Here is an 11733-nt window from a genome sequence, read left to right as displayed (position 1 = left end):
TATGACTCTTGGAAAGATCAGATATTCTCTGTCATTAGGAGAGGCAGGCAGGAACACCATCAATGTCTTTTGGCAAAGTAATTCCTGTGGAGCTGATAAGGGTATTCATATTCTGTTTCTATGTAGCCTGTGCACTGTGTATGAGTAAAAACTTCTGTAATGAGCTCTGCTTTCATAATGAGCCCTGCACAATGACGTAAGATAGAGTGGCTTGCTACTGTAAGAAGTTACTTAGGTTATTGGTTGCTTCCTTCTTCCTTTTCCTTCAGGGTTTAATTTAGGAGTCTGAGTGATTATAGAATAGAAAAAAAAAAAAAAAAATCACCCCCCCAACCCCCGGAGCGGGCGGGGACCCACAGCACCAGCCAAGGCGGGAGTAGAAACGGGTGAGGTGGCGGGGAAACAGCCGAGGTCTCCCTCCTCATCCCACCCCATCCCTTGGGAGAGGCTGCTCTTCCTTCCCTCCCTCCCCATCCCCTCCCCCGGGGCACCCCCGCTCCTCACCGCTCCTCTCCACGCCGCTCCCCCTGGCCGGGCCAGCACCTTTATAGCCCCGCTCCCTGGGAAAGACCCCTCTTGCGCAAGAGGCCAGCGGGATCCCGGCCCCTCCCGGCCCCTTTCACCCCCTCACTTCTCCCGGGCTCCCCCCACACCCGGCGGGTACCGGCACCGCTCGCCCGCCCGCCCGGCCCCGCAGCCCCGCCGCTCGCCGCTCTCCCAACGCCGCTTTCGCTCCCCCTTTCGCATAGAAGCGGAGCTCTCAGGACTCTCATTTACCTGCACCGGGGGAGGAGACAGGTCCGATTTGCAAATCCGCAAGTTTTAGAGTGGTTCCTTGAAGATTTTTTTTTTTTGTTCTTGGTGTTTTGACCCGGGGAAGGGCAGGGAAGTCCCCTGTAAAGGCGCTGTTCCCGGGCTGGAAACCATAAATAACTTCCCAGTAATGGCATTTTTCTCTCGTTGTTGGGGGGAAAAGTTTGCCCCCAAACACAGCCCCGATGTGCCATTGCTTGCCCTGGCTGGAAGCACTGAAACCGGGGCCGGGGGGATGCTGAGAACACAAGCGACCCCCTGCCCTTCCCTGGATCTCTGCTGTGAGACCCCATCCTGCCCCCTGCACACTGGGAGGGCACAAACCCTGCTAAAACAGCCCAGATTTTTAGTGCTTAGGCAATGTGTTCTTGAAGCCAGCTCAGAGCTTCAACTTTACCCCTTTCGGCAGCACCGAGGGTGATGCTAACTCCAACTGCAGCACCAAAACACTTAGAGCTTAGAGTTACCTTGGGTGGTAGAACAACATCCAGGAGCTGAGGAGGTTGGCATTTAAATATCTCACGGGTGACACTTTGCCATAAGTCTTGGACCTCAGGGATTTTGGTGGAAGCTGAAGTTGGCTCCATGGGTACTCTGCTCAGCAGAGCCACGCAGGAGCACATTTACTGGTGCCTGCTCCCTCCACGGCTTAAATAGATCAGACTCTGTACTTTGTCCTCCTGCCCCATCCCACCGGATTCCCCCTGAAGAAAGGAAAAGCCCAGGGCACCGCTGCAAAGCACTCGATGTGCTGGGAAGGCACACGCAGCACTGGCTGTCCCTCTGCTCCGAGTCACCTGCTCTGCTCCCCTTGTACCACAAATACAGGGGGAAGGAGAAAGAGCAGAGAATTTACCTACTTTTTGGTGTAAAAGCAGAAGTGCTCCTTACCGAGCCTGTGAAGAGCACAGTGTACTCTGTACCTGAAAACCTGCCTTTTCATTTCCTGCCAGACACCATATCTCCTACCAGGAGTGGTGTCACGAGGCAGAGGGGAAGAGGGAAGCTGCAACCAATTCCAAAGAGCTAGCTGAGAAAACAGTTTAGCTTTTCTTTTTTTTTTCCTCATTTTTAAACTTTCCAATCAATGGAAGAGAAGAAAACACACCTACATACAAATCACATCCTAACACACAGGGCACCCAGCTGGGAAACTGATGGGTTAATGTCACAATTTGCCACCTTCACCTGTGAAAAGGGCCAGATAGCGTGCTGTGATCTCCACCGTGGGCTGCTGCAGGTGCCCCTCACACAAATCCCACCAGTTCCTGGGTCACAAGCTCCTCGTGGCCTCTCATCCCGTGGCTCCCGGGACCCCCAGTCACCTCCTTGCCCCAGGCAGGGCTCTCTGATCCCTGGCTCGGCACGTGGAGCAGCAGGCTCACAACTAGGAACACAACCACTTGCTGGTTTTATTACCAGCAGAGCACCACCACCCGTACCATCTCCTGAGAGAAAACAGGGAAAACAACCACCAGCCAGCAAAGCCTTGCTTGCTCAGAACAAAAGCACGTAGGAGACCAGTCTGAAAACAGTGGCCAGTCATAAACACATTTGTTTAATATCCACAGCTTCTCAAATGTCACCATGTGGGGACACTGAAGGGTCTAAAATATCTTCCCATAAGTAATTTTCTCTGGAACTGCCACTTATAGCCTGGCTGCTCTTGGGTCAAGCTTTGGCATCTGCTGTGAAGGCCTCTGATGGGAGAGGACACCAGTCACCATCTCTGAAAACAGCAGCACTCGGTATCTCGCCTGCCTTGGGGCTCTGAACAAATTTCCCCCCATTGTTTGAGCTGCAGGAAAGAAATTCCACTCAGGAATACAGCTGCCCAGAAGGAATAAGCCAGCACATCATCCTCTAAATAGGCAGCTGCTATAATCTGTATTTTTCTCAGGCATCACCCATTCCTCTGTGTCCCCCCTGGTAGCTCAGGCCACCGAGCAGTTCTGAGCACCAAGCACCAGATAGAGAACGACACAAAAATATAGTTTGCAAAATTTTGTGCTCTGTTTTGCGTTGGGAGGCCCAACACCATAGCGAGTGGCTTTCCTTACATTTTTGAAGAGTTGTTACACACATGACAGATGTAGGTCTGATCCCCAATCCCTTACAGCCTCCTTGCAACGCAGAAAGATAAGGCTAAATGGGAGATGGTGTGTTCTGTGCCCAGGGGAGGTGCACGGGCACTTGTGGTTGGGGAAGGGGGAACAGAGACCTCGTCCCCAACAGCCTCCCCAAAGGAGGAGGCAACATCTCATTCTCAAAGAGACTCCCTGAACACACATTTGTGGATACTCAAAACCACATCATGTGCTCAAAAAGCAAATGCAAAGTCTCTGTAAACGTGAAGGAGGCATAGTGAGACAGTGAGAGGACCTGGAGGATTTTCTCCTCAGGACCCAGCAGCCAAATTATTTTTCATACCACAACAGAGAATTAACATGTGGGCATTTGCCTTCTACAGCACCAGAATGAGCCCCTCACCTCCAGCTGCCAGTCACTGCATCTGCAGATGGTGAATCTCTTGAAGATCAAACCTACAAGAGCTAAACACACAGTTTACAAAGAAAACTCAACCTGGTTTTCTGCTGCCCAGAAGGAACGCTAAAACCCAATGATCAGAAGAAATCCAAAGCTCCTTCAAGTAAGATCAGTTTCTACCCATCATGGCTAAAGAAAAAGCCCTGGCTCCAGCTGGAGTCATAAGGACTCAATGTTTCAGTCCAAGAGCACTGCTGAGTAAGCGGAGGGCACGGCCTGGGCTGTGTTTAATTGCACTTTACACCAAACAGATGATGGGCTGATTTTCATAGGCCACCTAAAATGGATTTTAATTCTAGTGCTGGTTTATCTCCGTCACTTGTGGTTCCCCAAAGTAATCCCCACGATTTGCAACACCTCTTGATATAATCCCTGAGCGCAGGATTACCGGGGTTTTGCTTCGTCAGTATGCGTCATCTCCGTAATTAAGTCTATCAATCTCCCACCACTCCCCTGGGACTCCCTCTGGGACTGAGGTACGTCCTCTGGAGGATATTTCTGTTGGGTGGAACTCACCACCAGCTTGGGTAAGGCACGAAGCCCTGCTCTGCAGCTTACCCAGCTGGAGAGTTTAAGGGAGGCATTTCAGAGCAGTCACAGCAGCGCGTCTCCGTGTCAGGTAGACACAAAGCTGATCTCAGGTTTCCTACCATGGGTTTCACATATGGTTCTTGGGCTGTTATCAGCCCTCTTGCTGACACATCTGGACTTTTCCAAGAAGCTGCAACAGGTCATCTAGGCTTTTGCAAACTTGTGAGTCGGCTGAAATGATGAACAGTCATACATCCATGTTTGTAAAAAGGATTACTCAAAAGTAATCTGAACGGCTTAATTTCTCCCACGTCTCCCCCACCATTCTGCTTAGACTGAAAGAAAAAACCACCAAAGAACATCTGGTTACACCTGTTAATGGATGGATGAACCCACAAGTAGGTGGCACACCCCGAATGGCACCTCTTGGCAGTCCCTGTGCCCAACTCACCGTAAGCGCTGGGACGGAGGCGACGCGCCAGGGAACTCTAAGGATGCAGCTCCTCACCGTGCCACGGTGCAGTACCATCAACTCATTTCATTCTCAATTTAACAACAACAAAATTTGCTAGATTAATATTTAGAGAGTGAAATGCCACGTCAACGGGACAGAAAGGGCTTCCCCAGGCAACCTCCCTCTTTTAGGGAGATAGAACGAACTTGAATTAATCTTTTTCTCTCTGTTATTTCACCTGCCCAACGAAGCTCCCAGAGTGGGTTGATGGGGTCACTGCCTGATCACTGCAAAGCACCGATTTGACTCACTGCTGACATCCTGACCTGCAGATTTAGCTTAGGACAGGAATTCAGCATCATATTCTCATGGCTCTGATTTCACTTCCCCACACAGAGCATCATTTCACGCTTCCGAGGGCTCCGGGGTGCCCAGCAGCGCTGCTTTTCGAAACCGCTCTTGCAAAATCAGGTTTCTCACTAATATTTAGAGAGAAATCTGAAAAGCAAAGAAATTACTGCCTCTCTGTCACTTGCCACTTCTTCAAGCAAAGACACAGCTCACGTCTTTCCTGATAAAACAGTCGCTTTGTTAGTTTTGGTCTCTTTCCCAAGTCCATTCAGCTGTATTTGGGAAAAACAATGGGAAAATATTTTCAATGACACATCACTACAATCAGAGACAATATTCCAGGTATAGTCATAGCACTGCAAGGCAGGAGCAATAAAGAGATTACTATCTACTTCCTTCTTGATCTGTAACTCATGTGTCATTTGCTTCCCAAAATCAGCAAGGAGTGTCCATGGTAGATTTCCCTCTCCCTGAGCCCTCAGTAGTTTGGATCAGTTCCTCTAAACTCTTACAGCAACATAGATTTTTCTGAAACAATTCTTGTTTTCACTTTCTGGTCTTCGTAAATAATATTCTGTCCCTCCTTCTTGTAAATCCAACTACTTTCAAGATGACAAAAGATCTCTATCTGCAGCACGCCCCGACAGCTGGTTCCTGGAGACCCTCTTCTTCAAGGTTTCATTGGAAGCAGCCTTATTGCTGGGGCAGGGATGGGAGGAAGCAGCTCTCTAAACACATTTAGAGGGACCACACCAAGGTCATGAAAGATTCAGCGACAATGTGCAGGCCTCCAAACATTTCTTTGGAAGATGAGGGGTGGAAATACGTGCACAGAGTCTTTTGTGAGAAGTGATTCTTGAGCAACCTGCCCCGGGGAACGTGCGGTCAACAACGCAGCTCGGCCACCTGAGGCAGAGCTTGGGGAGCTGGGAATGGGGGAAGTGCCCAAGGTCTGGTCCCAGGTCAGATAACATCCCTGCTGGGCATCTGCCATAAACTAGGGAAGGATGCCCTGGAAACCCCACCATAGACACTCTCCTCAAAGATAACGGGTTGCTATTTAGAGATGGCAAGTGATCTGTGAGGGTGGAGACCTTGAGACTTACCTTCCAGTTCAGAGTTGTGGTCTCCCACAAGAGGAGCACCTTTGGGTTTACATTAAAACCCAGTAAACCCAAATGAAGGTTTGAAGGACAATACCCCATAAAAGACTCTTTGCTTATCACTGGTCAGGGTTGCAGCAGTTTACCCTTTCCCCCCCCCCCCGGGTATAAGCAACTGCTTTTTCTTTACCGCCCCTTCCCCCCCCCCCCCCTTTTTTTTTTAAATTGATAAGAATAACTTCTCAGCAAACCTCTCCAAGATAAGTCAGTAATGACAGGATCTTTAAATTCTGTTCATTATCAAAACTAAAACCAGGTGATGAGCAGACAAGCCGCAGACAAGGACGACCTCCTGCCAGCTGGATGCTCTCCCATGACCACCAGTATGAGTGTTGGCATCCATCTGCTCTGCCCCAGAGATGCTGACAGCAGGGAGACCCGCAGACCCGCTGCGGAGCAATCCCACCACACCAGAAAGCAGCAACAAAACCAAAGCAGTTCCAAATCAACTCCATCTGCAAACAGCAGATTCACTGCTGGGGACACTGGTGAAGGCACAGAACAGGAAAGCTCTTTGGCAAGACGATCTAACTGCTGAAAGGAAGGAATGTGTGAATCTCTTGAAGGCACTGAGATATTTTTGACATAATTCCTCTGCCCCGTCTCACTAATAACAGAGGATTCCCAGGTAGGAACAGCCTCCAGAACTAAACCAAGTCCAGTGGCAAGGACAAAGCACAGCCAGAAAAATATTCTGCTTGAGGGAGGAAAAAAAAAAGAAGAGTGTAATAATGTTTGTCCCAGCAAATCACACGTACCTTTTAAGTATTTCATTTAGTCTCGCTGGATCTTACAACATTTTTGCAGTCTACAGGAGGCAATTTCCATCAGACAAACCAAAACAAAGCCATCATCTCACAAAGCTCATGTCCTGGGCTGTGGTTTCCCTCCAGTGGCATAAGCAGAACGCTGCAGCTCTCCCAGGGAGAGCTCTTCCCTGTCTTACCACTAAATAACATTTTACTGTTCATTTGGCTCTTTCTTAGACCTCCCCTTCCACTGCTTCCCCAGGCTGAGAAAATGCACCAAGAACTCAAAATGAGTTTCTGAAAGAAGCAGCAGGGACCTGCTTGGAAGCAGCCACAAGGATTTACCCCACGTAAAGAAATCAGATCACCCCAAAGCTGCTGACTGCAAAACATTGGCCCGACCTGCTTCCCCCAAGAGCATCCTCTTTATTTTTTTAAAAACTTCTGTAATGCAATCGTTATTGCTATACTTGTTAAAAAAGCAAAAGAGAATGAATTATAAAGATTAGTGATAAAGATTAATAATTCAAAATTGATAAAGAACGCTCAGGGCACAACTTGTGAAGGAACAACCTCAACAAAAAACCTTTGACCAACAAATAAAATTAAGCACATTTCAGGTACACTGGGGTTTTTTTTCCTGAGGAAACAAAACTGTCTTCCTTGTTTCTGGGAAGATTTCAATCTGGCAAAATGCAGTTTTTCCATCATTAAACACAATGCTACACAGGCTACAGAAGTCAGAGTCAAATGCAGTTTTTCCATCATTAAACACAATGCAGTCACCAGGCTACAGAAGTCAGAGTCTTTTTGAAGGATGGGAGTTTAACGGCACTGCCTTCTTGACACCATCTTTTTCTGTTCATTTTTACACCACATATAGACATACAGGTATTTTTCTGTAATTTTTCCCACTTACACTTCAAATATCTAGGGCTTTCTCTGCATTGTTTATTCTTGTTTGCAGACTCTAATCCCCTATCAGTAGTACACTGAATAGATACGGGGATAGAAAGCAAAATTCATTCACTGATTTAAGTCAGAATATATGCAAGCCCCAAATTACCTATTAAATTACCTATCCAAATCTTCATTATTTCCAATCATTAGTTAATGAACTATGGAAAGTTCCTGTTTCACTGCTATTTAAGAACACTGCTTTTCCTGTTCTGATAGTCTGACCGCAGCGAACCCTGGCTTGAATACACACATTATTTGACATTTTAAAGCACGAGTCACAGTATCACACACACCACCAGGTTGTTTCTATGTTAAGTGGATTCCAACCTGAAAAAAGACATTTTTCGATAAGGACAAATATCCCAGCAACAATGAGATTTGAAGTGACATCTTTTTTGAATTCTATAACGGGCAGAAATAAGAACCTTTGGAATTTTTGTTAAAATGCAGCTCACTTTTCACTTTTGAGTTATCATTCATTAACAGAAAACTTTCCAAAATTTCATTGATATGAAATCCACCTACAGGCTGAGGGAAAAAACAGCCCTAAAATTATTAAAGAACATGTTCTCCCCCAAAATTCTGAAAACATATGCTATATTAAGTGTGTCTGTCATCACAGGAACCCCAAAACTAATTAGCAAGTGCAAATACAATCCTTTGCTCATGTTTGTCAAACAAAAATATTCAAGTGTCAAAAATCCCACAGTATGAAGCTCCCCACTCACTCCTATTGGGGCCACTGGCACTCAATATCCAATGTTTTGATATCTGGTAATTTATTATTATTATTTTTAAATAAAACAAAACCTGATTAAGTAAAAAATGGTTTTATTTATAGCAGCTACTGAAGATTTAAAATTGATACAACTTTTCAGGTTAATCACTTATATCCACTACTCACAGAGAGTGGAAGTATTAAGGAATTTTATTATTTTTTTAACCCATCTAACACGATTTAAAGTTTTAAATCAATTAGTTCCTTTTTCTTCTTAGAAAGTAAACATCAGATAACAGAGGCACAATGGAAATATCAGCACTGAGGAGAAAATAAAGCTTCGTTAGTAGCACGTTTCCAAAAACTCCCAGCAGGATGGAAGGAATTGGGCTTTGAGGTGTAGAGCAGATGCAAGGGAGCGTTTCTGCTCACTGTCCAACCACTGGAATTTGCTATTAAAAAGTCATTCTTTCAGTATCTTCTGGTATTGGAGACAGCAGCTGCTGCCAAACACCGAACTGTGAATGTGAATCACTTCTTCCAGGAACACCAGTGTGGTAAGGATGGGTAGTCTGGCCTCCTCATTTAGCCAGCTCAGTTCCACTGCAGTACTATTCCCAGGGTTTTTCCGGGATCCGGTATTACCTGAAGGGCCCATGAATTACAGCCACATCCAGGATATAAAATTAGGGCCTAAGAGTGGCCACAGTAGAATTTTCAGGCGAATAGAATTAAGAAATTAACCTTCTTAGTTCCAACAGAGGACAATGCTCTACTGTGTCTCCTGCCAGCAGTGAAGGAGAGAGACCTTGCAGACTCGATCACCTTTGCAGGAAGGAGAGAGAGACCTTGCAGACTCGATCACCTTTGTAGGAAGGAATGATATGTGTTGGTGCACAGCACGTAACCCAAAGCCAAGGAGCAGAGATATTTAAAAGAACCTGCTTCTGTTCAGGTTGAGAGCGAGAGCACAGCGTTTTCCTTCTGCTGATACAAAGTACTTGCTCTTTCTGTCGGTGAGGTTATGACCAGAAGAAAACTTGAATTAACCGCTGCTTCTTCACATCACTGTGGCACCCCGGGCACTTCTTCACCATCTAAATGAACAAAATAGATAGAGAATATATTAAATTTCTCTATCAGGTTTGTTATTGTCCAATGTGAACTATAAGCTGCACTAGTCGTTTGACAGTCCCCAAGATAATGTCTCTACTATTTTTAAATGCAGTGTTACCGTACAGCCAGTTATTTAACTGCTAGTAATACAAGGAGGAAAAAGTCTCCAACAAACTTTACAGCAGTTGTCTTAGTTCAGTTACAGCTATGACATACCTGGAAGACTAAAAACAGGAACAAGGAAATACAGAGCCTGCAAGAGCTGTTGTGAAGTACAAATGTACTTGCTGTTAGTAAAATTCCATAAGATAACTGATGAGTTCCCTGAAATCCTGCTTCCTCTTGCACAGAGGACAAGGAAGTGATTTCCTGGGCATAAGAGGACATAGGTGATACATGGGGTCATGACCAAGAGTTTTGTAGGGGAAACCTACAAAATTTCTTCATACCATTACACACCTTTCTCGGTTAACAGCGGAAGAGCGGGTACACGAAGTAACCGTCTCTCCACCCAGGTTTCAGTTTGCTTCTTCACTAATCTTTAAAATTTAAAGTCTGGTCTTTAGCCATCTGACCTGCAGATGAACCCCAACTGTTCTTTTTATATCTTCAAAGTTACTAGTAAAAGTCTTACGCTCAGCTTATTTCAAAAGTGAGATAGTAAAACTTGGTTGTGTTTTTTTTTTTTTACATAAGCTTTATGAGAAAATCACCAGCTGGTTACCTACATCAGTGGCACTGTGCAGGCTTCCCTGCAGTGCTGAAGTTAATCACTGTAATGAAATCTTATATTATTTGCCAACACTACAGATAGTCCAAATAAGAATAAATTAATTTCTCTGGAACGCTTGCAAAAAGAGCATGAATAAATGCTGAATTTAAACACTGAAAAGCAGCAACAGACCTCTGCACAGAAAACTAACCCCAAATCCAGTGTGTTTTGGCACAGTTTCTGCAAAGCTTCTCCTAATGCACTGAAAAACACCAGACACACACCGGTACTAATCCCTCTAATACCCCTCCAGCTGCAGTGAATTCTGTCTGCGCCTCCAAAAGCTTCCCAAACGTTCCAAAATTATTCACCGCCTCTCGCCTCCACCAAGCTATTTCAGTAAAATAACAAATGGAAGAGACATCACAATTTGCAAAAACCAAGTCACTGCGTTTTGAACGAGGCTGTTAGTCATTTCCTTAGAGCACAATATATGTTAAAGTGTTTTTGAGCTGAAGAGACATAATGAGTAACTTGTTAGCAAAGTAAAAAAAAAAAAAAAGAGTTTTCAAACCAAGCCCAGGCAGCAGTGACAAAGCCCAGTGCCATCTGATGAGACTTCAGAGCTCAGACACAACAAGCATGGTTGCTCATTTCCTGCTGGTGAAGGTACCACAGCCCTTACCACAAAAGGCATCAATTGTTCTGCCACCGACCGGTGCCTGGAAGTGGTCGGAGATGGTCTGTCTGGGACTGGTTTCAGAGAAACACGGAATAAGCTTCTTCCTGTTTGCAAACCCTCTGCTCTCAACCAAGCGGTTCTTCCTTCTCGTCTGCAGGACTAGCAGAGAGCAGTTTTGCCTCATCACTGAGAGAAGCTTTGCCTCATCACCGAGAGAAGCATCTCTCTCCAGTCCTTAAGTAATATCCCAAACTACAAGATATTTGACTTTTCATTAACCAAACTACACTTGAATTGGGTCATAAGCAAGATAACATCACTGTATGCTGAAAACCATTCATCAGTAGAAAGGTATGCCATAAGTAAGGTAAGAGAAGGTGCCAAGACCATGTAGCCTCATGTTCTCCATAACAAAGACTAGAATGTCAATCATGCTGAACCTCGAGGGATGTTTCAACAGTACAGCAAAAGGTCTCAGCTGGTGAGAAGATGCTTCTTATATCCCCCACACCCAATAGTTTGTTGGTCAGAGCAAGGGAAAAGAAAACATTCTTAGAAATAAGGACTTTGATGTACGTTGTCTGTGGAGGAGGCAAATGGCTCACGCTGTTGGTGTATGTAGAAAGACTCCACAAGTGCACTCATGAAGGACACGATATCCACAATGGGTTTTCTTGAGAACTGTTAGAATGTGTTGCTTGTCCTTTTTAAACAAGTGGGGCATTAAACTGAACTAGCAAGAAGCAGGTTCAAAATGACAACCAAAATAAATGAGATGGTTCTTCACGTAAAGTTTGGCCAAGCTGTGAATTGCCTGCTGTGGGACAGGGGTGACAAGTTCATTTGCGTTCAAAGGGAATTGGATCACACGATGGAAATGCATCAGAGGTTTCTTAATATACAGAAACAACCTTTAGGTTCAGGGACTTCTTCATAG

General features: G+C 45.4%; 2 protein-coding genes across 2 annotated transcripts in view; both read right to left on the bottom strand.

Moving 5' to 3' along the window:
• TNFRSF6B (tumor necrosis factor receptor superfamily member 6b) overlaps positions 1–1440 on the bottom strand; it is a 29513-nt gene extending 28073 nt beyond the window's left edge. Inside the window, exons 1-2 of the mRNA XM_014955259.1 lie at positions 1281–1440; positions 778–916 (exon numbers count right to left, since the gene is read on the bottom strand). The gene's annotated coding sequence lies outside the window, so the exon portion shown is untranslated. The remainder of the gene's footprint in view (positions 1–777; positions 917–1280) is intronic.
• Positions 1441–9132: 7692 nt separating this feature from the next.
• RTEL1 (regulator of telomere elongation helicase 1) overlaps positions 9133–11733 on the bottom strand; it is a 50348-nt gene continuing 47747 nt past the window's right edge. The window contains exon 36 of the mRNA XM_014955391.1: positions 9133–9383. Coding sequence (XP_014810877.1) covers positions 9309–9383 — 75 coding nt within the window. The 3' untranslated portion in view covers positions 9133–9308. The remainder of the gene's footprint in view (positions 9384–11733) is intronic.

This window comes from Calidris pugnax, unplaced genomic scaffold (assembly GCF_001431845.1).
Source record: "Calidris pugnax isolate Ruff unplaced genomic scaffold, ASM143184v1 scaffold50, whole genome shotgun sequence".
Classification (NCBI taxonomy): Eukaryota; Metazoa; Chordata; class Aves; order Charadriiformes; family Scolopacidae; genus Calidris; species Calidris pugnax.
The sequence above is the reverse complement of the archived record's forward strand: the minus strand, read 5'-3'. Positions and strand labels throughout refer to the sequence as shown.